The sequence below is a fragment of the Pongo abelii genome, chromosome 4 (assembly GCF_028885655.2).
Source record: "Pongo abelii isolate AG06213 chromosome 4, NHGRI_mPonAbe1-v2.0_pri, whole genome shotgun sequence".
Taxonomy (NCBI): domain Eukaryota; kingdom Metazoa; phylum Chordata; class Mammalia; order Primates; family Hominidae; genus Pongo; species Pongo abelii.
Window position 1 is genome coordinate 142,882,672 of NC_071989.2, and position 27,093 is coordinate 142,909,764.

General features: G+C 52.1%; 1 protein-coding gene across 17 annotated transcripts in view; it reads left to right on the forward strand.

The window, feature by feature from the left end:
* Positions 1-4,859: 4,859 nt before the first annotated feature.
* The window catches only part of JADE2 (jade family PHD finger 2), a 56,925-nt gene continuing 34,691 nt past the window's right edge, over positions 4,860-27,093 (forward strand). For 4 of the 17 annotated variants that reach the window (XM_054556563.2, XM_054556566.2, XM_063724272.1 and 1 more), the window contains exons 1-3: positions 4,860-4,983; positions 16,385-16,442; positions 18,517-18,611. In XM_054556563.2, the coding sequence (XP_054412538.1) occupies positions 16,385-16,442; positions 18,517-18,611 (153 nt within the window). In that variant the 5' untranslated portion in view covers positions 4,860-4,983. Of the gene's footprint in view, positions 4,984-6,194; positions 6,297-6,430; positions 6,566-6,634; positions 6,841-7,181; positions 7,314-12,511; positions 12,788-16,384; positions 16,443-18,516; positions 18,612-27,093 lie in introns of those variants that run through there. The other 13 variants (XM_009241058.4, XM_024247668.3, XM_002815891.6 and 10 more) reach the window with 8 other exon arrangements.

Genomic DNA, 27,093 nt, shown 5'->3' on the forward strand with positions numbered 1-27,093 from the left:
AGTACTTGGGTATGGTGGTGGCACCTATAATCCCAGCTATTTAGGAGGCTGAGGCGGGAGAATCACTTGAACCCCGGAGGCAGAGGTTGCAGTGAGCCGAGATGGTGCCACTGCACTCCAGCGTAGGCGACAGAGTGAGACACCATCTCAAAAAAAAAGGCTGGGGCCAGGCGCAGTGGCTCACGCCTGTAATCCCAGCACTTTGGGAGGCCGAGGCGGGTGGATCACTTGAGGTTGGGAGTTCGAGACCAGCCTGGCCAACATGGAGAAATCCTGTCTCTACTAAAAATACAAAAATTAGCTGGACATGGTGATGTGTACCTGTAATACCAGCTACTTGGGAGGCTGAGGCAGGAGAATCGCTTGAACCTGGGAGGCAGAGGTTGCAGTGAGCCCAGATCGTGCCACTGCGTTCCAGCCTGGGCGACAGAGCAAGAGTCTGTCTCAAAAAAAAAAAAAAAAAAAAATCTGCATTTTTAACATGCATCCCATGCACCCCATCCACACTAAAGTTTGGGAATGATTGCATCCCTAGTTTACAGAGGAGGAGACTGAGGCACAGAGAAGTTGATTGACTTGTGCAAAGTAACAGAGCTGGAGAATGGTGGAGACAGGACTCAAACAAAGGATTGCCTGATTCTGGAATCCATAGTTTTAATCATATTGTCTATTACACTAGAAAAACTGATGTCCAGAGTAACTGTGTGTATTTAGTCATGTATATTGATTTGTGTGTATTTCGTGTGCCAACAAAGTTTGCTAGACTGTGACCCTTGGAAGGCAATTAATGTGTTTTATTTCTCTCAGTATTTGTAGCATCCATTACCATGCCTAGTACACAGAAGATCCTCAGCAAAAGCTGCTTGAATTCAATTTCTACAGATACGTAGTTATCCATCTCTATACACATTCACAGATAAATATATACAGAGGACATCTCATTTTCAGGTAGCATCTGAGAACAAGTTGTGACAACTAGAAACCTTCCCTCTCTATCTTGAACTATTTCAATCAAGCTTTTGCTAGCATTACTCCATTGACATGGCTCTTGTCAAGGTCACCAGTAACCTCCATGTTGATGATTCCAATGATCAATTCTCAGCCTCCAGCTTGTCTGACCCCTCCACAGCTTTGGACATAGGGCTTTCTTCCCTCCTGAAACTCTCTCTCACTTCCTTTGGCTTCCAGGATATTCCTCCTGTCTCTTTGAATGCTTTTTTTCTTCTTTAAACAACATTAACAACACTTTTGCTGATTCCTCTTCATCTTCCAGACCTCTTCACCTTGCAGTGCTGAAGGGTACCATCCTTGAGCCCCTTCTCTTTCTATGTTCACTTAGTTGATGATCTCAAATTTAAATACCATCCATCTGCTCACTGACCACTCTCAAATGACATCTTCAGCCCAGACCTTGCCCCTGAGCTGAGGCAATCATGTCTAGCTGCCTGTCAATGGCTGCACTTGGATGTCCAATAGGCATCTCAAGCTTCATATGTCCAACACTGAGCTCCTAATCCCCTAAAACCCACTCCTTTCAGTTTCCTCCATCTCAGTTAAGGACAACTTCATCTTTCCATTGGTTCAAGGTAAAACACTTATCGTTGTCCTTGACTTCTTTCTTTTTCTCTCACTCCATCAGCAAATTCTGTCAGAGCTACCTTCAAAATGTGGGTGACCGCTTTCCACCACTTCCATTGCTACCGCTCTGGTCCAATCATCTCTCACCTGGTTTATTCAGGTGGTCTCCTAACTGGCCTTCCTGCTTCAGCTTTGCCTCTTAAATCTGTTCTCCATGTAACAGCCAAGAGACCTGTTAAACCCAGGGTCAGATCATCTCAGTCCTCTGCTCAAAACTCTCCATATCACTCTAGCAAAAGCCAAATCCTAATAATGACCTAAAAGGCCCTATATAATCTCTTTCATTTACATATTAAGCACATTCCTGCCTCGGAGGCATTGCACTTGCTGGTCTCTAGAGACCTTGGTTCTTAACCTTTTTTGTGCATGTGCCATGGACTGTTTTGGCAGTCTGTGACACCTGTGGACTCCTTCTGAGTATAGTATCTTTAAATCCACAAATAAGTTCCACAAATTATAAAGAAAACAAATAGTATTGAAATACAACTCTCAAAATATTTAAACATATATATGTGCTTCTCTATTAATTCATTAAATTATAAGAGCTAGCAGCATGATTTTGAAGTAGTGATGAGTAAAATGTTACTTTTTCAATAAATTACTCATAAAGTGTAATGATATTTTAAGATATTTGCAACAACTCTAAAGTGATATGAAAATATCTGTGATTTCTACCAGCAATAATTTCACAGGTGCTGCTAATATCACTGATTTGTTATCTGTATTCATAATTGAAGAACATGCTACATTTTAATTAGTGAAAATAAAGTTGTAATTTTTTTCTCATCTAAGGTCAAGAGCCTCTGAATTCTATCCACAGACCCATGGAGAGGAGAGTCTGTGGTCTCCAGGTTAAGAACGGCTGGCTTTTCTTCCCCCATGTACATACACACATACTCCCACATACAGTTCACTCCTTTACCTCCTCTTCTCAAAGACTGTCTTCTTGGTGAGAACTTCCCTATTTTATTTAAAATTGCACTCCCACATTGTGTATTGCCCTTTCCTACTTACGAGTTTCTCCACAGCACTTAATCACTTTCAAACATAATATATAGTTATTTTTATATTTTGGAGTTAGAATAAAATCATGTCCAATTTTAATAACCTGCTCACTCTAGCAGCTAACATTTTTACCTTTTTTTTTAAGTTCTGGGATACATGTGCAGGATGTGCAGGTTTGTTACACAGGTAAACGTGTGCCATGGTGGTTTGTTGCACAGATCATCCCATCACGTAGGTATTAAGCCCAGCATGCATTAGCTACTTTTCCTGATGCTCTCCCTGCCCTGCTCCTCATTTGTTTATTTTATTTATTTACTTATCTGTGTGTGTGTGTGTGTGTGTGTGTGCTGTGTCCCCAACACCAAGAATGGTCTCTGGCATATGGGAGGCTTGTTGAAAAAAAATGAAGGATTACGTCTCCAAGAACTCTCTTTCTTCTCATTTCTTTCCTGTAAAAATTAATGAATGATTACATCCAAAGCAGAGATTGTGGAAAAAGGAAAAAAAAAAAGTTAATGAATGATTTGTGAGACTTTTAATAAAGATTAAGGAGTTACAATTAGCTTTCTCGTTATCATTCTGTTGAAGCTTCCAAGGTTAACCTTAAACAGCAGCAGAGAGCTGTGGGAATCCAAGGATTTTGATAGGGCTTCCAGTCCTAAGCAAGAGGTATTTTCAAGGGCTCATTAGAAGGCCTGGGTCTCACCCCAAGTCAGGGAACCACCTCAGAAGCAAAGTGCTGCTCATAAAATTCTTTCTTGCCAAGACAGCAATCAGATCCCCCCATACCCAATCAAACCAATAATAGTAATACTTTTTATTTCTGGCAGTGTGGTAAAATAGAAACTACATAGGTCTCAAGGTCAGCTAGACCTAGGAGCCAATTCTGCCAGCACTTACTAGCTGTGTGGCTGTGGTAAGTTACTAAACCTTTCTGAAAAGGGAGGAAGGGGTTTGGGGGAGAATGAGATGGAATGGCTCACAAAGTGACCAGTACACTGCAGGTGCACTTTAAATGGTCACCCCTCCCTCATCCATCTCCGGAGGTCATCTCTTTAGACTGTGCCACTGTAAACTGGTACCCTCACTCCCACCCCAGAATGGACATCTGGACCTTGACCATCAAGCTTCAGAGAACAATTTCACCCTTCCAAAAAAAAAAAACAACCCACTTAGATACCAGGCAAAGTGCTAATGAGCACTATGCACCCTGTGCCAGTTGCTGCTTTACACATACCACCTGTATATGTACATACATACATATATGTGTATGTGCACACATGGCCTCAAGAACCCTCCAACCACCCCATTCTACCCAAAAGGAAAAAGAGATCCAGGGAGATGAATTCACTTGCCCACATCACACAGCTTCTGAAATGCAAAGCCAGGATTAGAACCTACGTATTTAACTATTTTGTTACACACTCCAAGTCTGCAGCACCTGTTTCCAGACTCTGAGCTTGGCTAGGGAAAAATACCACCAATTGACCACTGAGAGCCACAGCCAGGTCTAACTGGGAGATAATACCCAGACCATCCTCTCGCCAGACAATTCTCCTCAGACTTTGTGAATGAAGGCCAACGAAGAAGAAATGTTGCAGGGACTCCCTTTGAGCTCATATTTCTTTCTTGTTGCAAAAACTGCTTATTTCAGCATCCATCATCTCCCTCTTTGTTGGGTAGACAATCCGCCCTGTCGGAGGATTTGTGCTGTTATTATGAGTTTGTTTATTATTAGATTTATTTCTCCTATAAGCAAATGTGTTCACAACATTCCATCGGGGAATCTTCTTAATTGTCACATAAATGTCATCTTATGTAAATTGAATATTTATCTTCCCATGGAAGGGGGTGGAGGGGAAAGGAAGAATAAACAATCTTCAGTCTTGGAGAGGGAAGGTGACTCCGGTGTCCATTCACAACTCACCCACGTGCCTTCAAAGCCAAAGGTGAGCTGAAAAATTATTGGATAATCTTTGAGGGGCAGCCGAGCATGAGGGGGAAGAAAAAGTTGGCCACGATGTTTTGGGGATGTTGGGCCAGGCTCCCCACAACCTCCTCCCGAGGCCAGACCACCCCCTCCCCAGCTAGAGGCATTCCGAGGAGGTTGGAGCCTGACCCCCGATTCCTCGCCAACCAGGAGGCCAGTCCTTCTCCTTCCTCGAGAGAAGGTGAGCTCGGCGGGCGCAGCGGGTTGGGTGGGTGTGGCCCGCGGCTCCGGGAACAGACCCAAGGCCCCGCCACCGCCGGCTAGCAGCCCGACAGCCCGCCCGCCTGGCGAGCGCAGGCTCTTCTTCCAGAAACTGCGAGGATCCGAGCGCACTGTTTGTGCACCACAAGGTCAAGTCGGGAAGTGGAGCCGGAGGAGGAGGGGCGAGGAGGCGAAGGGTGGGGAGAGGGGCGCCCCGCTTCCTCGCCATGTGCCAGCCTTTGGAAGTTACCCCTCGGTTTTTAACCCTTTCGGGGTAATGGGAAGGAAGAGCAAGGAGAAAGGGGTCGCCCCGGGGCAAAATCCTGCTGGGGCCAGGATGTGCAACCACCCACCCACCCACTCATCACTGCCTTCTCCACCCCCCGGAAATGCGGGGCAGCGCTAGGCGCCAGGAGGCACCCGGGAGGGGGGAGGGGGCGACGAGCCCAATGGGGACCCTCTCTACGGACCGCCCCTCTTTTCTTGAGGTCGCCTACAATTTCAAGTTCCCCCGCCCGGCATGCTAGTTTTCCATTTGGAGTGGGTGCGGGGAGGAGGGCCGCGCCCCCTCCCCAAGACTCGCGTTCTCCCCTCCACTCCCCTCCTGCCAGCACTTTCTGCTCACTTCTGGTGCTGCAAAACGCCACGCGATTTATTCGATTCGCATTTTAAAACCAGCGATTCAGAAGCAGGGCCTAGGGCGAGGGTCTTCCAGCGCTGGAGCCCCGGGGGGCGGGGTGCTCAGTGCAAACCTCGTTCCCTCCGCGAGTGTCGCCTCCAGGCTGTTATTTGCAAAGAAACGTCTTTTTGACGCAGGGAGAAATGGCAAATTTTAAGTACGTCATTAATATGGCGCCAAAAGATTTTTTTAAGTATAAGCTTGCTTTTTTTTTTTTTTTAAGGTTGCGGGGGGCGCCGCCCGGGTCTGGGGCGCGTAGGGGGCGGGGTGTGAGCAGAAAGTGTGAGTGAAAGAGTGGAGGGGCGGGGTATGTGTGTGAGTGTGTGAAGTGTGAGCAGACCTGATGGGACTTGCACGGGCGCAGCCGCCGCTCGGGCCCGGCCCTGGGGACAGGGCGGGCTAGGGGCGCCCCAGAGTCCATGGGGAGTCCGGGCCCAGGGTGCCAGCAGGCGTGGTGGTGGGGCGGCGAGGGAGGGCACCCTCCCCCCACGGGGCCCGCAACGCTACCTGGACTCCCTGCCGGAGCCAAACAACTGGGCGGGGGGTTGGGGGGGCGGCGACGGGGGTGTCGGGAGCGGAGATCCGAGTGAAAAAGAAAAAAGTGGCTACTCCCCCTCCCTCGCTCCTCCTGCCCGCCCCCACCCCACCCCCACCCCAACACATTTTTTTTTTCTAAAGAGATCACAAGGAAGTCTTGGTTTAAAAAGAAACAGAAACATACACAGGGGGTTGGTGAATGGTGCCGACCGCGGCCATCGCAGTTGGAGGCTATTTTTTGGGGGGGTGAGTAGCGTCCAAGGAGTTACTTTGCGCCCACTCCTAGCGGCACCGGCTCAGGTCCTGCGGGCCGACTGTCCCCGGCGGGGGGCGTGGGGCCTGGGACGCCGCGGGCCCGGCCGCCTCCCTCGCCGCGACCCCGGATGGATGCGCGCCCCCCGCCCTCCCGCGCCGGCCCCAGGAGCTCCCGGCTTCGGGAGCATCCTTCCCGCGCCGGTCCCTGCAGCGGCGCGTAGCCGAGGGCAGCGCCCGTCAGGGGGGCACCGCGGAGCAAGGTAAGATCCAGCCCCCGGCGGATGGGCCCTGCGCATCTCCACGACGTTATTTGGTGTTTTTGCAACAGATCTGCCAGCGCTCTTCGCTCCCTCGCTCTCTCTTGCTCGCTCGCTCCCTCTCTCTCCTGCTGGCTGCCTGTTCTAGGAAGCCAGCGCGGAGGGGGGGGCGATGCACAGCACAGGGGAGAGAGATTGCGCATGTTGGTCAGTCGTGTTTTAAAGAGTACAGTGCGGGGAGGCTGAGAGGGGCGCATGCAACAACAACTTTTGGAAGGGTGAGCTTGGCGACCTTCTTTATTAATGACTGCGGCAAAGCGCCCCCGGGCCGGCGAGGGGGCGCGGGCGGGCGGGGGCGCGCCAGGGCTGCAACTTGCCCCGCGGGCTCCGGCCGGGCGTAGGGGCTGCAGCGGGAGATGGGTACGGTGGGGAGGTCGAGCGGCCCGGGCGGGGGCTCTGAGAACCTGGAGCTATCTGCCCTCCTGTCTCCCCGAGTTTCATTTTGTTGATACGCAGCACGTCCGGGCGCCGAACCGGGCTGAGCCGGTGCACATGACCTCGCGCTGGGCTCACGTGCAGCCGGTCCGGTCCCAGACACCTTCCGGGGGCCACCGCCTCCGCCCTGTCGCCCCCTCTCCCGGCCCGGTGCACGCGGGCGCTGCACGCGGGGGCAGCATGCTCGGCTTCTGGGGTTGAAGGCTCTGCACAAATTAGACAGTTTTTTTGGAGGGGCGGGGGACACCTTTTCCAGGTGAGTGTGGAGGGTGCGGAGCCTCGGCGCCAGGGGTGAGGACTGGGGTCGGGGGCAGCCTCCACCTCCGGGGCCGCGCGGGAGTCCAGCGGGGGAGAGGCGCTGGGAGAGTGGAAATGTACCGGCGGCGGCCGGAGCGGCGGGTGCGCGCCCGCGGGGCGACGGCAGGGGGCGTGGCCCTTGTTTACCTTCTCCCAACTCTGCCGGTTCGCGTCCCGCTTCAGGGACGGATCCGCAGTCCCCTGCCCTCTGCCTCGGGGCCTGCACCATGGATGGTACCAGGAAGATGCCGGCTTGTGGCGGACCCTGTTTGGGACGCACACACCTGAGTCTCAAATGAGTGACATTGCAGCCCCCGCCCCCACCTAGCGCTGCTGCAGTCCCTTTGCCGGATCCCCGGCCCCGCCCCGCCCCCGGCAGTGGCATCTTCCCGGCCTCACCTCCTTCCTCCCTCTCCCTCCCTTCTTCCCACCCACTCGCCTGCGCCTGCGGAGCGGCGCCCGCCCGCCTCCTCCCCGCCTGGGTGCAGACTTGTGGCTCCCCATGGTTTCTTCCCGCCCATCCCTGGGTCCTGAGACACCCTCTCCTCTCGGCCAAGGGACGAGAGGGGTCAACTTGGCGATTCGCAGGTGTTCTGCCAGAGGATGGGATTGCCTTTGAGACAGCCAGGAAGGCTTCACTCTAGCTTCCAGAGGCCCAGCCCTGTCCCCTACTACACACAGCTACCACCCCACCCGCCCCTGGGGCTCGGCTGCCCTTCCCGGTGTCTCTTAAACCCCTCCCCCGACCTGGGTGTTAAGCCCACCCACCTCCCGGCGCCGCCCCCGGTCGAACAGCCTCTTGCCCTTCCTTCGCCTGGGCCGGAGCCCCCCGCAGCCTCCTCCGGCTCCTCCTCCCGGCTCCCGCGGTTGGAATCACGCCGGCGCGACTCCAGCCTGCGGTCCCGCGGACTGCCTCCAGGGGCGGGCTGGAGGCGCGCGCAACTCCCCTTGCAATCCCTTCAGCCACTGCCGCTGGCCTGGGCACTTTTTTACCAGCTTGGCTGTTGGCCTCTTGCTGGAGGCTGGGAGAGGTGAAGGGTCACTGGGTGTCTTTGCCCTATGCCGAAGGCACACTGCGGCCGGCCATTCTGGTCTCTGCAGATTTCCAAACCTCGCCGCTGCGTCTAGCACCTCTGGCTCATCTTCTGCAGGATCCCGAGGCACAAAGTTTTATCCCGGGTCAGAGTTTGTAGGGGAGTCATCGAGAGGTGTCATGTTTCCATTCAGAGCGGTACCAAAGCGGCTAGGAAGGGGCTGAGTGGGACTTGCTGCCTTGCCTTTGTTGGAAGGAGGACCCCTGAGCTCTGATCCCAGACAGGCTGTCAGGACGCCCCCTTAGCATTTATGTTTGCAAACTGAGTCCTGGGCCTGGGAGGTGGTAGGGCCGCCTGGCCCCTCCTCTCGGAGTGGCATTAACTCCCTCCCTTCACTGGTAAAATTCCCAGTAGGACATTTGGCAAAAGGGCTCGGCATGGAGCTGCCAACCGGGCCTGGCTTTGTTTCCTGGGTTCCCAGGGCTTCTCCCCTACCCTGACTTTCTTTCTCACCTTAGGGCCCCAGATGAACGCACCATCCGTCTTGTCCCATCTTCCTTAGACGGGTTGGGACTCGCAGAGCCATCTAACAAGCAGAGGAGGAAAATAACAACAGAATAACTATAAGGGGGAAGGAATGAGTAATACAGCTGACCCAGGCAGGGAGGAGGGCTTTCATGTTTAAGAGATGCTATTTGCTTTTTGGGTCACAGGCTGCAAAAACAGGCTTTGATCCGAAGTGGGCGAATAATTTATTGAGCAAGTTTGCATGGTAGAGGAAAAAAGGGATGTTTGTTTGATCTGGAGCCCTCTAGGTTGTCCCAAGTGCTGTTGGCTGTTGTTTTGAGTGGAAAAGCATTTGGTTCTGCAGCAAATGCCTCACAGAGGGAAGTCCTCGCCCCAGGCAGCAGGACTTACAGTGAATGTTGGTTTTGAAACTGTTTGGCCAAGGGTCCCCCCAGCACTTTTGGAGATGAAGTGTTTAAGGATAGAGTTGTTTGGGCTCAGGATGCAGCAAATGTTTCCAGAATGTTTTCCCGTCCAAAATGCTTTTCCTTTCCCTAAATTGCCTGGCTAAAGAGCCAGTCACAGTGGTCCAAGAGGTTGTCAGAAATCTCCACTTAGCTTTCATTGACTGGTGAGGTGGGACTGCCAGTCCCCAGGCCCTAGATGCAACACAGAGTATTGACACTGTATAGGCCCTGGACACTGACCCCCACATCCTTGAGGTTGGGAGGCAGGGTATTCTGGCTCTAACCTAGTGTTCCTCTTAACAGGAAGGCAGTTGTCTTATGCTCATGACGCAGGTAAGAGGCTTCTAGTCCAAATTCTTCGTGGCACATGCAGCAGGCTCTTTGGGACCTCACAGTTCTCCCTTTAGGTTCTCTGATAGGGAGAACAGGTCAGAGTTGGGGAGCAGGATACCCCTGGCTTGCCCTGTCCTCCAGATAGGACCCTTACCATGTGGCTCAAAAGCTTACAATTGTAGGTCTGCTCAAAGCTCCTTTCAGACAGCCCATAGGAATCTGGAATACCCATACCCTGGAACTTGTAGGCCTGTACACTTTAGCCCACTGGAGATGGGGTACACCTTCTGGAGTCAGACAGCCTAGGTTTGAATCCTGGCTCTGCAGTTAGCAACTGTCATAATGGCTCTATGCCTCAGTTCCTTCTGTTACAAGGAGCACTTTCTGCAAATGGGATTAATAACAGTACCTATCTCATGGTGGATGTATAGAATAAGTGATTACCTAAAAAAGACTAAGCCCAAAGCAGGCATGCAATAAGCACGTGATTAGTATTAGTCATCCTTATTATACCTGGGGAGGGTCCCCGATGCAGCTTTGACCTTTGATCTCTCACCTTGAGGCTAGGCCAGAGAGCCAGCTCGCTTCTCTGCAGAAGGGATCAGAAGGATCCTGCAGGTGGCAATGGGCAGCTGATATGGGAGCGAGTAGACGGAGCTCTGCCCTCTCCAGGGTAAAGAGTAGGGTGAGAAGGTTCTGAAGAACAAAGTAGACAGAGCCTTTTCATCTCCCACCATCCCCTTGGTATGTCCCCAGAACTGGTCTGGAGGGTGGGTGTGGCAGCGTCTTCAAGGGGAGCTGGGTCCCCTCTGGGACACTTGAAGTTGCAGACAGGCAGTGGCGGGTGTTGAAGGAGGGTTCAGGCTCCTCTAGACTTGGAGAAGCAGGTCCAGGAAGCCGACTGGAGGATCCCGGGCAGCAGCCCTCTACTCTGTATACAAAATCATTTTTGTAACTGCAATTACTGTCCCTGAGAAGGCATTAAAGTTAATGAGAGATAGGAAAGAGTGGGACTGTGACCCCTGTTTAAAGCGGTTTAAGAGTGTGCAGCTCTTGTTTTCTGAATGTCTGGCCTTCCCAACACAAGGAGGCTCTGAGGACAGGTTTTCCAGCCGAAATATCATTAAATTGTATTAGCATCTTATTACACACACGCCTTAGCGGTCTGCCTCAGACAGGGAGAGTTTTTGTTTCTCTTTGAAAGATTGTGTCTGGAATGGTAAATTGCCTGCTTGAAAGCCCTTTTTTCCCCTTTTTTTAAGGAGGAGGACGAAATCCTGCTGTGTGGTGGCGGGCAGGCCAGGCCTAGTGGCCCCTGGAGAGGAGAGGCTGGAGGCCAGGTTGGGGTGTTTTAACTGCCCAGGGAGTGGCTGCAGTGGCAGGCCTGAAAGGCCCACTGTTCCCAGGGTCAGCTGGAAGGGCGTTAATGGAGGCCCAGGGTGTTTATTTGAGTTTATTTGCGGAGAGGTCTTTAAAGGGGGCTGGCATTGGGCATTGGTGTTTTAAGTCCAGACCTGAAGCCCCCACTAAGACCAATCACTAGCGCTGCCAAGAAAACATCTGCCACCAAATTGCTGCCCTATTACTGAGTTGACATTGATCATTAGCCAGGAGCCCAGCCAAATAAAGCCTCCTGGAAAATGTGTGAGGTTAAGACGGGGAAGGCAGGCTGTGAAAACAAGGGCAAAATCTTGGGCTAGGGTGTTTGTTCCTGCAAGCCACAGGCAGGCCAGCTGGACTGTGTGGTCCCGACACTTCTTGGGGGAGGGAGTGAGAGCACACTCAGCACTCCCTAGTATGTCACTGGGGTCCTGGCCAGAGTCTAGGTGGAATGCTTCTTACTCTTCATGGAATATACATTCCCAAGGAGAACGACATGCAACAAGTAGCTCAACAAGCACAGCTGGGATGGGTATTCCGTGGACACTGGGTGGTGAATTTCTTCAGGTAGTGTGATGAGCATAGACTGACATGGGCCACACTGAAGCTTAAACCTGAAGGTTGAAAAGTCAGACATGCATAGACCACATAGAAGAATATTCCAGTCAGAGTGGAGTACAGCGTGTGCACAGGGCTCGAAGTATGGAATCTTTGGCTTGTTCAAAGGAATGAAAGGAGCCCAGCATGGCTAGAAGGTGGTGAGGAAGTTGATAGTGGTCAGTATGAACTTGTCCAGGTGGCGGGGGCCAGATTGTGTAGGGTCTTGTGGTCAGGAGCTTAGGATTTGTCCTTTGATCTATGAAGCCTTTGAAAGATTTTCAGTAGGGGCATAATGTGATCTGATCTATGCCTTTTAAACTTTTTATTTTGTTCTAATTTTTTTTAGAGATGGGGTCTTGCTGTGTTGCCCGGGCTTGCCTTGAACTCCTGGGCCCAAGTGATCCTCCTGCCTCCACCTCCCAAGTAGCTGGAACTGCAGGTGCATATCACCATGCTCAGCTTCTGATTTATACCTTTTTTTTTTTTTTTTTTGAGACAGAGTCCCACTCCGTTGTCCAGGCTGGAGGGAAATGGCACAATCTCGGCTCACTGCAACCTCTGTCTCCCGGGTTCAAGCAATTCTCTTGCCTCAGCCTCCAGAGTAGCTGAGATTACAGGCTCCCGCCACTACGCCTGGCTAATTTTTGTATTTTTAGTAGAGACAGGGTTTCACCACATTAGCCAGGCTGGTCTCCAACTCCTGACCTCTCAAGTGATCCACCCGCTTTGGTCTCCCAAAGTGCTGGGAATGCAAGGATGAGCCACCGTGCCTGGCTTTTTTTTTTTTTGAGACAGGGTGTCACTCTGTCACCCAGGCTGGAGTGCAGTAGCATAATCACAGCTCACTGCAACCTCAACCTCCTGGCCTCCCACTTCAGCCCCTTCAGTAGCTGGGATCACAGGCACACGCCACCATGCCCAGCTAACTTTTGTATTTTTTGTAGAGTCGGGGATTTGCCATGTTGCCCAGACTGATCTTGAACTCCTAGGCTCAAGTGATCCACCTGCTTTGGCCTCCCTAAGTGCTGGGATTACAGGTGTGAGTCAGCGCACCCCGACTGATTTATGCTTTTTAAACATCACTCTGGCAGCTGTGTGGAGCCTGGACATGGGTGAGTTGATAGTGGAAGCTGGGAGATGAACAAGTGGTTCAGGCAAGAGATGAGATTGGCTTGGACCAGTGTGGTGATACTGGGAAGAAAGTGGGTGTGTTCTGGAGGCAGAGCCTAGTGGACTTGGTGGGGCCGAGGATACAGAGAGGCTGTGGGCTTTTGCTTCATTGAGGGGACTCTACGACACCCACACTTTGAAGGAGAGCTTCCTACCTGTGTCTCCATGCTGGGGGTTGCATGAGAGGTGCCAATAGACTAGAGCAAATGGCAGGAAGAGGAGATCCTTTCTTTCCTAGAGTCTCCTTTACAGGTAGGATTTCGGGAGCACTTTCTGTCCTCGAAAGCAAGTGCCTTGTGACACTGAAATCTTCTCCCACAGCAGACCTTGCTTTGGGGGAGATGGGGGAAGCCAGTGGAGAGGAAAAACCAGAGGCCAAGATCACATCTAAGCACCTCCACCCCCCAAGTGTGTTTGCAGTCCTGGATTTCAGCTTTGGGAAAGGAGTCCTCCCTGTCCCTCTTGCTGAGTTTGCAAGGAGGGTGATCCATGGGGCAAAAAGCTGACATAGTGCGGTCCCAGGCCTCATTAGCCACTGTGACAGTGGGAGCTCGCTGGAGCAAGGAGGCCTTTGGAAGACTTGGTTTAAAGGAAAGAAGCTGCACTCACAAAACAGTGGCTTCCTTCTCAAGTCTAGTTGTTATAACAAGCCACCACAAAATCTGCTCCCTTAATAATAGCCTCCCATGGGACAGCCCTGACCCAGAATAATCCCTAGGCACTCTGGGATGTTTCGTGGAGGACAGGGTTTGATGGGGAATTGGCTTGGTGCGGGGTGTAGGTCTGCATGCTGACAGTCACCTGTTGGTCCCTGGGCAGTAAAGGAGTCCTTTTGAGGGCACCTTCCTTACTGTATAGGGTCACTGCCTCTTTTTTAGGAGCCCCTCCTCCAGGACTCTCCGACCTGGTCCAAGGCTGCCATGATATTACTAACTGGCACCCATATGGATCTCTAGCCACTGTGCTGAGGGCTTTACACTGTTATTACTTATTCTCACCAGCTGATTCTGGCCCACAGATGTGTTTAGTTTGGCCCTTTCAAAGTGTTGTAAAAATTCTGACTCAGTTGCCAACATTTTAAATTAAGGACATTTATGTAAAAAGCCAGTTCCAGTTTATCTCCTCTGGGAGGTATGTCTTTCCCAAGGTCCCTGGTCTATGAGGAGAGGAGCTAGGATTTGAACCCATCAACAACTTCTGCTTTTAATGCTGTGGGAGATGCTGGCTCGGAAGTGCCTTCTTTGCAGGAAATGAAGAGAAATGGAATTCGCATACAGGATTGCAAAAGAAAATGGGTGGGTGCACTTTTAGCACCTCCCCCCCACTCCACCCACCGATGTCAGGACAAAGCTGGGTTGCACTGGGCTAGGCTGAGCTAAGGAAGACGTAGGCTAGAATCAGGAGTCAGGATTCTGTCAGTCAGCCTTTGTCACACTCTTTTTTTTTTTTTTTTTTTTGAGATAGGGTCTTACTCTGTCGCCAAGGCTGGAGTGCAGTGGCACGATCATGGCTCACTGCAGCCTTGACCTCCCTGACTCAAGTAATCCTCTCACCTCAGCCTCCTGCATAGCTAGGACCTCAGGCATGTGCCACTACAACTGGCTAATTTTTAAATTTTTTGTAGAGATGGGTCCCACTACGTTGCCCAGGCTGGTCTCAATCTCTTGGGCTCAAGAGATCCTCTAGCCCCAGCCTCCCAAAGTGCTGGGATTACAGGTGTCACGCCGTTGACACGCAGATTCTGGAAAGCAGCGAGGGTGGCAGCTGTGGGTTGCTGAGCTGTTTGTACTCTGCTGCACAGAGGCAGAGAAGTCAGAAGGTCAAGAGCACGGTCTCCTGAATCAAATACAGTCACTGACATCTTGGGCAGGTCACTTAACCTCTGAGCTTCAGTTTCCTCCTTTGCAAAAGGGAAGCAGCCATGATATATGCCTATAACAAAGGGCTGCTCTAAGGACTCACTGAGGTCCCTGTGGACCCCCCTCCCGCTACTGTGAGTGCTTAGCAGTCTTAGCCATCCTTGTTCCTGCCTCTGTGCTTCTTGCACCACCAGTGTCCCTTGGAACCTCAGCCTCTGGAGGGCACTTTACCGGCACCTTTGAAGCTGGGCGGCAGGCAGCCTCAGTGAGCCTTCCTGCCATCCTGATCCTGCTGGTGGTGGGCACTGGGGTAGAGAGAAGCTCCCGGCTAAGATCAAGTCCAAGGCAGGAGGGCCATCCTGGTCAGCTGAGAGATCTGGGTGTTCACACCCACCTTAGAGAGCAGATGCTCCCTAGTCTCTGCAGGGCTGCAGTAACATGGTGGCATCCCAGGGCTCAGCAGGAATGGACTGGGGTTGGGGGCAGCTGGAGTTAGGTGCAGATGGGCTGGGCAGTGGTGCTTTCTCTCTACTGACACAGACTCCCTCCCTATCCTTTGCTGTGGGGGGTTGGTCAGGGAACATAGGGGAGCGTGCTCTGAACCCTGAGCCCCCAATGTGTTCCCACATTAGGGCTCAGCCACAGGCAAGCTGTAAGACCCAGAGCAGGTTAACGCATCACCCGCTGTGCTTCCCTCCGAGGGGATGAGAGCAGGCTCTGCCACCTGGGACTCGTGAGGATTATAGGAAACAGTGGTGGGAAAACACTTTCAGCAGCCAGGAGCTGATGGAGGATACAAAGCAGCTCAGTATGCGCCTGGGGATCAGACCTCATGGATTCAGTCCCATCTCAGCCACTTACTAGCAGGACAAGGTGCTGGCCTCACTTGAAAATGGAGCTCACGGCTCACCTGGTTAGGAACAGGCGATGATGTGGGTAAAGGAAGACTCCGCGTGAGCTCAGTATGAGGCCCATATGTGAGAGTTGTCCTTAATACCGTGAAGTTAGATGTTGCAGTTGAGGTAGAGTTTATTTGTACGTTTATCTGGGAAGGATGGTGGGGAGTAGGAGGGCAGGGTAGCCCAGCCCAGGACCTGTCACCCTGGGCCTGATGTGTCTCAGGGACCCAGCCTGGAGTGTCCCCCGCCTCTCCCCCGCTTTTGTACACTGCTGACCACCACTCGCAGGACTAGGCCCTCAGTGTTGTCTGTGCTGGCCTGTCCCTAACTTCGACAGCACGGTCCTCCTGGAAGAATCAGTCTTGTTTGCTGTCCTCTACCCACCTACCTCCCTAGAGGACTTGTGGCTCAGGAGGCCTTTGCAGTGGTGGGCCTGAGTGTCCTTGGGTGGCAGCTGGGACTGGGCAGGTCATGGTCACTATTCAGTTTGGGCTTGCTGACGCCCCCATGTCCTCTCCGTCTACAACAGCTTTGGTTAGACTCTTGCTCAACCAAGGGCCCTGGGCTCAGGAGGTGGGAGATGCAGCCTTTTAGAATCCCAGGGCCTCTGTGGGTGGGTGGGAGAGGGTGGTGCTGGCAGAGAAGAAGGCTAGGGTAGGGCTTTATTCTTATCTTTCTGCAGTGGAGTAAGTGTGGGAAGGTAGGTTATGGGGTGATTTTCTAAGAGGTTGAGGATTTCCCAAGCCATCCGTGAGTATAATGGACTTGCCTTTTGTTGCAGATGGAAGAGAAGAGGCGAAAATACTCCATCAGCAGTGACAACTCTGACACCACTGACAGTAAGGCCTTCCAATTTGGGCTCCTACAGGGAAAGCATTTGAATAGTGATCAGGCCCACAGGCCCAGATGGGAGGAGGCTGCCCTATGGTCTTAATTCCACTAAGAGGCATGTTGATGAAAGCATAAATCAAGTCAGGTTTCTCCACTCCTGCCCCTCCACTTCTAAGAAAGTCCCTGCACCTTCCATGACCTCAAGGGCCTTGTTCTCCAAGCTGTACTCCCCCTTACCCTCTAGGTCCCAGCTCCATTTGTTTTGCTCTGGTTGGAACAGATCGGCTCCACTCTGGGCTTCTGCATATATTAAGTCAAGGCCCATATAGAAAGTCTGTATACAACAGATACAAAACCAGTCACCTTTTACCATAATTACCTGATAAGTACCATTTCCCAATCAGTGGTAAGCTCCTTGATAAGAGGTCTCTTGTCTTGCTTACCGCTATATCCCCCAGCTACGATCTGGCACATAGTAGATGCTCAGTAAATGTTTGCTGAACAAATCAATGAAGATACCCAACCTTCATAGAATCTTGGCAATAGAATCCCAGAGGTAGACTTGTGTATGGATTGGCGTGTCAATTGGGTGTGGTGGTTGCGGGGAGGGGTGCGTGGAATGCATTATCAAGCAGCAGAAGAAGTTTATGGAGCCTCCCCTGAAATTTGGAGAAGAGAAGGGAGGTTTATGCAAAGTGAGGGCTCTGGTACTAGGTCATAAGGCAGCTCTTCTCAGGTGCCCAGAAAGCCAGGCCTGCCTGTGCCTGTTGGAGTAAGGAGTTCCATCTGCTGTGGGTAGGAGGGTTGTGCTGCCAGGAAGATCTCACCTAGCAATGATTGCCCTGCTGGAGGCCCAGGCTAAGGAAGAGGCTGCCCTGCCAAGGAGGCCGGGCTTGGAGCTGTGCAACTCTAGACCTGTTTCTTCACACTTATGAGCAAGTAATATTAGGGGGCTTGCCAAGGCCCCTTCTAGCTCCCAGAGTTCCACAGCCCCCCAAAAGCCTAAGGGTAGATCCACTAGGATGGCCAAGGAGGTCTCAGCCCCATCTCTACCTCCAGGTCTCATTTGTTGTCCTTTGGGCTCTGTTTGCTCAGTTTGGCTCTGGCGTCCCACCTGGCCAGCCCTTCTTTCCTACAGCAGGAGATCACAGCATCTGGCCTTTTGTGGCTACAACGTGCTGCCTGTGGCCTGGCTCAGTAGAACCAAAAACCATATCCTCCATTTCTAACTTTATTGCTAGCAGAGGAACCCTTTGAGAGGCCAGGTACCTGCAAGGCTCCCCACCAGCCCCCTCCACTGTGCCCACCCATGGCTGCTACTCGTGTTCAGCCAAAACCATAGTGTTGCCCTATATCTTGCTGCTCCTTTGATTCATAGGGGTGGAGGCCACAGCACTGTCATCCAGCAAGGGCCTTAGACCCTAATAATTATAGCTAATGTTTATTGAGGAATCACTGTGTGCCTGGGACTGTGCTAAGACTTTACAGGCATGATATCACTTATTCCTCACCACAGCCCTTTGAAGATAGTTATTCTTTTGCCCCCATTTTACAGAAGAACAAACTAAGGCTCAGTGAGATTGAGTCATTTGCCTGGGGTGACAAGCTAGTAAGTGGCTGGGTCAGGGCTCTGCTGGTGGTCTGGATCTGCTTCAGAGCATCTCTCTTCCCATTGCCCTGCTCTGCCTCTGAATACCCACTGGCATCATCCCAGAGTATTGGGACAGTACTTAACCTGGGGTGGGGTGGGGCGTGGGCATGAAAGGCTTATTCCAGCTCTCTTTGAGCAGAGTCCCAAGGAGGCCCAAGGACTTGTCTGGGGTCACACATTAAACTAATACAGAGCCCCAGTAACAGCCTTTGATTTCTCCAGCCTTCTGGTTGGCGAGTAGAGGGGGCTTCATGTCACCATTCATCAGTGGGGAGACTGAGGCCTAGAGCAGGGATACTAGGTCTCAACAGAGGTTTCTCCCTCCTGAACATTCTAGCCAGGGCTTTGCTTAGAAGCTTCCTATTCTTGGGCATGAATGGGGGGTGCTCCTGGCCCTCCAGGACCCCTAATGGACTGTTGTCTCTCTGCAGGTCATGCGACATCTACATCCGCATCAAGATGCTCCAAACTGCCCAGCAGCACCAAGTCGGGCTGGCCCCGACAGAACGAAAAGAAGCCCTCCGAGGTGGGTAGTGATGAGCTTCCCAGAGATCTGTGGGGAGTGAGAGTGAGCTGCCCTGCGGAGACTGGGGCAGAGCATTCCTGGCAGAGGGCACGGGCAGTGCAGAGGGAGGCCAGTGTGGCCGAGTGGAATGAAGGGGAGTAGGGGCCAGTTTCCCTCAGCCTTCCAGGTTGTTGTGAAGATGTTCCTATTGAACTGAGCAAGGGGAGAAGCCTTTCAAGGATCTCAGACAGGGTAATGACACAGCCTGATGCTTTAGTGAAAGTTCCCCCTGGCCGCTGTGAGAGAAGGGAGAGTTGCAGTCATCCAGCAGGGAAATAGTGGTGGCTTAGAGCTGAGTGGTAGCAGTGGAATGAGAAGCAGCAGGGTTTGTGACATTTTGGAGACCGAGCCAAGAGGGATAAGGATTTGCTGGTGCAGGGATAAGGGGTGGGGTCCTCAGAGCCATCCAATTAGTCAGAGGTTCCTTATTCCCATTTCACAGGCATCTGCATTTGAAGCCTTCCTTACTTTGACCTGGGATGTTTCTTACAGCAGGTAGAGGTTTATGGCCTGTGGAACTGAGAAGCGCACTAGGGGGTGGGTAGACTCCTGGACACCTGGACCCTCCTTCCTGGGGTCCCTGAAAACTCCCACCCTAGGGCCTTATTGCTCCTTCTTTTAGGTCTTCAGTGCTAATGCCATGAGGTATTCATTGCACTGACCACAGAAGAAGCCTTTGGCACAGATGGGGCTGCAGAAGCTTGGAGAGATGGAGAGATGGAGGGTCTTAATCCTGGCTCTTTTTTTTTTCTTTTTTTTTGGAGACTGAGGCTCGCTCTGTTCCCCAGGCTGGAGTGCAGTGGCGTGATCTCGGCTCACTGCAACCTCTTCCTCCTGGGTTCAAATGCCTCTCCTGCCTCAGCTTCCTGAGTAGCTGGGATTACAGGTGCGCACACCACACCCGGCTAATTTTTGTATTTTTATTTTTATTTTATTTATTTATTTATTTTGAGATGGAGTCTCACTTTGTTGCCCAGGCTGGAGTGCAGTGGCATGATCTCGGCTCACTGCAAGCTCCGCCTCTTAGGTTCACGCCATTCTCCTGCCTCAGCCTCCCGAGTAGCTGGGACTACAGGCGCCCGCCACCACACCTGGCTAATTTTTTGTATTTTTTTAGTAGAGACGGGGTTTCACCATGTTAGCCAGGATGGTCTCGATCTCCTGGCCTTGTGATCCGCCCACCTTGGCCTCCCAAAGTGCTGGGATTACAGGCATGAGCCACTGCGCCTGGCCTAATTTTTGTATTTTTAGTAGAGATGGGGTTTCATCATGTTGGCCAGGCTGGTCTTGAACTCCTGACCTCAGGTGATCCACCTGCCTCGGCCTCCCGAAGTGTTGGGATTACAGGTGTGAGCCACCGTGCCCGGCCAATCCTGGCTCTTAAGTAGGACACTGTACTACAGCCAAGAAGTAGCCAGGTACTGGGGCTGGACGCTCCTTTTTAATCATTAAAACTAGCCCAGAATTTCTCAGTCCTATTGAAAATAAGGAAAGGGAGGATCCCAAGGTCATTTAGCCAAGACCTTAAATCCTTGGGGCTCACAATGCCAAGGGCAGAAAGGCCCAGAGTTTGGTGGCAGGGCCCTCGGCATGGGTTGGAGAGGATGTCTTTGCTCCGTGCTGGCCCCTCCTCTATGCTCCCTCACCACAGATGCAGTCCTGGCTCCACTGTCTTTAGCCAGCCCTTGGAGGGGGGCTTCCACAGAGCCTTGCATCTGAAAAAGGACTCCGCCTTGCCTCCTCCAGGAGCTGCCCTCCCCTAGGACTCTCCCCTGGGGAGGTGGGGGCAGGATTCTTTGAGACCTGATGCCCCATCCCCCAAGCCTGACTTCCATGGCCCCATGGTGGGTAGGGTATAGACAGTGTTTTCTCTGGGAATGCCATTAAGAGAGGGGAATGCAGTGCTGGAGGTGAGGTGGAGGTGGGGGTGGGACAGTGTTGAAGCTCTTACTGCCCTCCTGGGGTAGCCCTGCTTAGTAGGGGGATGGGATGTGCTTAAGGGCAGCCAAGGAAGCAAAAGGCAGGTGGGGCCTTGGGGAGCCCTGGTGGCTCTTGGTTGTTTGGGACCTTCCCCACCCTCGGTCTTTTTTTTTTCCTTTTTCCTTTTGAGACAAGGTCTCCCTCTGTCACTCAGGATGGAGTGCAGTGGTGCAGTCATGGCCCACCGCAGCCTCAAACTTTCAGGCTCAAGTGATCCTCCCATCTCAGCTTCCCAAGTAGCTAGAACTACAGGTGCACACCACTATGCCTGGCTAATTTTTTTTTTTTGTCTTTTTTTTTCAGTAGAGACAAGGTCTCACTGTGTTGCTCAGGCTTGTCTCAAACTCCTGAGTTCAGGCAATCCCCCCACCTTGGCCTCCCAAAGTGTCAGGATTACAGGCATGAGCTACTGCGCCTAGCCTCACCCCAGTCTTGAGAACTACAGGGACTCCCCAGTTGCTGTGGTTGAAGTAGTAAAACAGTAGCTACCTTTATGTGCCTTCCTGGTCCTGGAAGGCGAGAATTGTCGTGCCCATTTCAGACATGAGGAACCTGCCTTTCGAGAATCCCACGTATCTCCTGTTTACCGTAGCTGTTCAAGTTGAAGTGGGATGGGGAAGTTTTGGGGAGCTCCTAGGGCTGGCTTATCTCCGTGACTCCAGGGGGAACTTAAGCCAGTCTCCTGCCCTTGCTCTGCTTCCTCCAATCTCCAGCGGGAGGAAGGGCCACCTCCCAGGCGCAAGGCTGCCATCTGCACCCAGGATCAGGCCTGCCTGGGAGGAAACAGGTGTCAGCGGAGGCTGAGAAGAAAGAGCAATTTGCATGGGGCAGAAAATTCCCCTGCCTCTTGGGTTTTCCAGCCCAGAGCCTTTGTACCTTTCCATACCTAAAAATAGTCAAACCCATGGTACAAGTATCGATGCCCAGACTTGCTGGGGACTAGCTCCACATGGCCCTGGGTCCAAGCCCAGGAGCCTCCGCAGGCTCTGAGGTCTGCCTGGGAGACACCTCCCCACCTCAAGTCCTGGGCTCTAAAAGGGCCAATGAAGTCCTCCCCGCCCAGAAACCTTGAACTGTTGCCCAGCACAAGCTTTTCCTCCCACAGTAGGCTGGAGAACAGCCTGAGAGGTTTTCCTAGTCCTCTAAGTGACAAGGTTGAGCCGTGGCCGGCATAAATTCCAACTTATCTTGGGGCAGAGAGGAAACCATCAATGAACGCTTCCAAGTTATTTGGCTCATGAGAGGGCGGAGATGAAAGCGAGGATTTGGCGGCAGAGAATGTTTGCACTAAATCTTAGGGACTGCTCTCTTCTCTTTCTGTGAATGGCTTGGGCGGGGCCTTTATGGTCTGCTGAGCCTGGGCTTTGGATACCCTGGTGAAAGGGGTTCTGGGAACCCCATCTACTCAGTCCCCTGGAGTATGAAGCCTATGGGGTGGCTGTCAGGCTGGTCACGTGATTTGCTTAGTGCGGCAGGAGTCCCCAGTGGGAACACTTACGGAGTGATATGTGTGCTGTGGAAACCCCCTCCTTGGTGGCTGCAGAGCCATGGAACCCGTGGTTGACTTGTCTCCTCATCTCTAAATGTGGGCAGTGATGGGGTGGGGGACACAGTGAATCCAACAGCTATGAAAGGGCTGGGGTTGGGTTTGGGTGGGATAGGCAGGGGTGCCCTTTGATGACCTCTCAGGGGCTGCCCTTTCCCAGTGCACCCTAAGGGCGCAAGTCAAGGGGCACTCTACAGCAAGTGAGGTGCCTCAGGGCTGAAGAAAGCGCTTGACCAGGAGTCAGGACCCTGGACAGGGCTAAGGCCTGGAGGCCCAGCTTCCCATCTGGCCCTTGCCCAGTGGCTGGCCCCTCCCTCAGCCAGAGTGAAAGGGGAGTGAGTGCGGGCCTCAGAGCTGAGAGCTGAAGGCATGGGCCCTGGGATTCTTGGGAGGCTGGGCTAGGATTTTTGGTGGAAGTGCGCAAAGCCTGAAGTCTGCCCCGGGAGCTCCTTAAGGCAGTAGCAGGAAAAGGTGGAGCTGCCCCTGAGAACTCAGCCTGCTGCCTTCTGCTGCCTATGGCATCCCGACAGAGCTGTCTATCTTTTGGCCCTGAAGTCGTGAGCCTGGCCTAGGGAACTAGTATAATAATTTACACAATGAGTTTCTGGCCTTGCCTGGCTCACTAAATGGTGTAGCCATTGTTAGTGCTTAACCCTTTGTGGAACACATCTCTGAGAATCTAATGGAATTCACAGAGCAGAGATTATTGTTTTAATACCACCCCACCCCAGGTATTCTGACTTACATGGTCTGGAGTAGCACCCTGGGTACCTATACCTTTTTTTTTTGAGATGGAGTTTTGCTTTTGTTGCCCAGGCTGTAGTGCAATGGTACGATCTCAGCTCACTGCGACCTCCGCCTCCTGGGTTCAAGTGATTCTCCTGCCTCACCCTCTAGAGTAGCTGGGATTACAGGCATGTGCCACCACGTCCAGCTAATTTTTGTATTTTTAGTAGAGACAGGGTTTCTCCACGTTGGTTAGGGTGGTCTCGAACTCCCGACCTCAGGTGATCCGCCTGCCTCAGCCCCGCAGAGTGCTGGGATTACGGGCGTGAGCCACCATGCCTGGCCTTTTTTTTTTTTGAGATGGAGTCTCACTTGGTTCCCCCAGGCTGGAGTGCAGTGGTGTGATCTCAGCTCACTGCAACCTCCACCTCCTGGGTTGAAGAGATTCTCTTGCCTCAGCCTCCCGAGTAGCTGGGACTACCGGCACTTGCCACCATGCTGGGCTAATTTTTGTATTTTTAGTAGAGACGGGGTTTAGCCATGTTGGCCAGGCTGGTCTCAAACTCCTGACCTCAAGTGATCTGCCTGCCTCAGGAAGTGCTAGGATTACAGGCATGAGCCACCGCACCTGGCCAGTACCTGTACTCTTTTTTTTTGAGACGGAGTCTCACTCTGCTGCCCAGGTTGGAGTGGAGTGGTGTGATCTTGGCTCACTGCAACCTCCACCTCCTGGGTTCAGGCAATTCCCCTACCTCAGCCTCCCAAGTAGCTAGGATTACAGGTGCACGCCACCATGCCTGGCTAATTTTTGTATTTTTAGTAGAGACAGGGTTTCACCATGTTGGTCAGGCTAGTCTTGACCTGCCCTCATGATCCGCCCACCTCGGCCTCCCAAAGTGCTGGGATTACAGGCGTGAGCCACTGTGCCGCCTAGTACCTGTACTTTTTTAACAAGCCCTGCTATTGGGATCCAGGGTTAAGAACAACTGCCATAGGCCTGGCACAGTGGCTCATGCCTGTAATCCCAGCACTTTGGGAGGCCAAGGCAGGCAGATCACCCTAGGTCAGGAGTTCAAGACCAGCCTGGCCAACATGGTGAAACCCTGTCTCTACTAAAAAAATTTTAAAAAATTAGCTGGTCATGGTGATGCACACCTGTAATCCCAGCTACTCAGGAGGTTGAGGCAGGAGGATCACTTGAGCCCAGGAGGCGGAGGTTGCAGTGAGCCGAGATTGCACCACTGCGCTCCAGCCTGAGCTACAAAGCGAGACTCTGTCTCAAAAACAAAAAAAAGCAAAAAAACACAAAAAGACAACTGCCATAGACTTTTCCCTTCCCTTTGCCTAAAACAGGAGTTCCTGGCTTGGTTGTTCCCTGGAAGCTTCTTTGAGTATTTTTGAGGGGGTGGGGAGTGGAAGCTGTGGCTAGGTTGAAAGAGAGGGAGGGAGGCTCTCCAGCCTGGTTCAAAGATCTAAGCAACGTCAGGGAGTGTGGGTGGGGGCAGTCCACCACTCCATCTCCTTCCCACAGGGGCTGGGGGATTAACAAATTTTTGCCCCACCCCGGACTTGCCAGAGGTGTGAAGGACAGTTCTGGGAGAGACCTGGAGGCCAGCCGCATGTTTTGGGGGCCTACTGTTTGAGGTAGTGTCCTCCTCTGGCCTGGGCAGAGACACAGGCGGAAGGGCAGGCCAAGTGGTGGGGGTTTCCCCAAGCAGGCTGTCTTGAGGTAGAAAGCTGCATTTTCAGGAAGTCAGAGTCCCCAGAAGTCAGCCAGTGGGCAGAGGCCTGGGTCTCTGGACCGGGAGCTGCTGATGCTGATCAAAATCAGCAAGTGCTCAAGAGTACCTAGTGGGCCTAGCTCAGTGCTGGGGACAGAAAGCACAGGCCCTGTCCCTGGGGAGCTTGTCCTTTGTCAGCAGGATGCAGGTGCTACACAGGAAGGTGTCTGTTATGGGAGGTGCATTCTGCCCTGGGTCCTCCCAGGGAGTTGATGATCTGTAGATGTGACTCCTTCCCGAGACTCATGGAGCCCTGGGGGGTGAAGGGAACCCCAGAGGTGAGTGGGGCAGGAGGTGGGGAGTGTCGGGTAAAGCAGGCCACCCTGAGCTGGAAGCCTGGATGGTGGGAGTGGGGATTCAGCTGTCAGCTCCTCTATAGGCTCTGGTGACAAATTAGTACATCCCTAGTTGCATGTACCACTGAGGCCCTTCACCAATGCGTAGCACCTAGTCCCTGGGGAAGGGGCCTGAGAGAAGCCTCTGCTACCAGCAAGAGGGTGTCCCCCAGACCCAGTGTCCTTGAAAGTCCCTCTATATGGAGTGCCACCCCCCACTCCCCAAGAAAACACAGCGAGTGGAGATGCAGCTTCTCAGCTCAACCCATGCTTTTAAAAATGGAATCCTCCTTCTACCCTGGGTGAAGGGTAAAGACACGGGTGGCCAGATTGTGTTGGGGCTCCAAACCACAGCATAAATAAAATGCCTTCTGAGGAGCAGAGGTGTTATCCAGGTGTTTGAAATGCCACTTTATAATAAAACAATGAAGGCGTATGGTACAGTAAAATGCAAAATGCCCATAATTTGATAGATAAAACAGGAGAATCCAAAAAAAGAGTTTGTGCTTGCCCTTGTGGTTTTGAGCCAAGTTTCCAGCCCACCAGCAGTTCCTTTGCTACCCTGTGAGGCAGGCGGGTTGGGGCGAGCCCTTCCGCTAGGCTAAGCGCCTGCTTTCTGAGACTCACACTGCCTTCCTCTGGGGTGGGGGGCAGGATCCACTTCTATAGTTGGAAACACTGCTGCTCCGCCAGCTGGAAGGGCCTCCTGGCCTCTGGGACTTCTCTTGCAAAAGAAATGTGTGTAATAAATTCTCTTTAAGAGCAGGAAGTGCTGTTATCCTCATGAAAATAAAAGAAAGAGACGTTGAGTGGGTTTTTTTTTTTTTTTTTTAAGTGTCTTACGAACTTAGCCTAGTGGTAGCTTGAAACACGACTGGGCAGGGGGTAGCTATTCTCATAGCCCTTCTTTCGTGTTTTATACTGAATTTTAACTGCATAAGTTTGCTCTTGGCTGGGACACTCTTTATCAGGTTCCGGCCCAGAAAAGATTTTTTAAAAGAAGAGCCCTCTGTGTCTTGCAAGCAGTATTGCCGTGGTTAAACGACAGTGGGGACCTCACACAAGTGGTTTCACCTTTCTGAATCTCAGTCTCCACATCTGTAAAACGGGGGTAATGTGAATTAGGAGCAACAATATATGTAAAACTTTAACATAATACCTGACATGCCTTAACAGGGCAATTACATTTCTCTGTTAGCTGTTGTTTCTAATGAGATGAGGTGCTCAGAAAACAATTGTGATGAAGTTGGCTCTTTTAAGTACAGACCTTCAAACATTCCTTGAGGGGTGAGGAAGAAGGGACCACTTCTAGCTCTACGTTGGGACTTTGGTGTAGACAGATGTCCAGGAGAGATTGTCCTGGCCAAAGCCATTTTAATTGGCTTTGGGACAGTGACCAAGACCAGTTTCTCAGTTTCACCTGGAAGAATCCTGCCAGCCTCCTGCCTCTTCTCTCCCTGCTAAGACAGGGCAGGAAATTTTATAGTTTAGTCATACTTCATACAAATCCTGGGATTCATTCATTCATTCATTCACTGACTCTTTACACAAGCATTTCGTGTTTTTTTTTTTTTTTTTTTTTGAAACAGGGTCTCCCTCTGTCACCCAGGCTGGAGTGCAGTGGCGTGATCTCAGCTCACTGCAACCTCTACCTCCTGGGCTCAGGCAGTCCTCCCACTTGAGCCCCCCAGGTAGTTGGGACTACAGGCAAGCCACCATAACTGGCTAATTTTTGTTCCGCAAGCATTTCTTGAGTACCTGCTGTGTGTCAAACACTGTGCCAAAAGCAGGCACAGTGATAAACAGGACGTATGCAGTCCCTGTCTTCTTGCAGCTTGACTATTAGAAGAGATGGACATTAAAAATATAATTACACAAATAGGCCAGGCGTGGTGGCTCACACCTGTAATCCCAGCACTTTGGGAGGCTGAGGTGGGTGGATCACTTGAGGTCAGGAGTTCGATACCAGCCTGGCCAAGATGGTGAAACCCTGTCTCTACTAAAAATATAAAAATTAGCTGGGCACGGTGGCAGGTGCCTGTAATCCCAGCTATTCAGGAGGCTGAGGCAGGAGA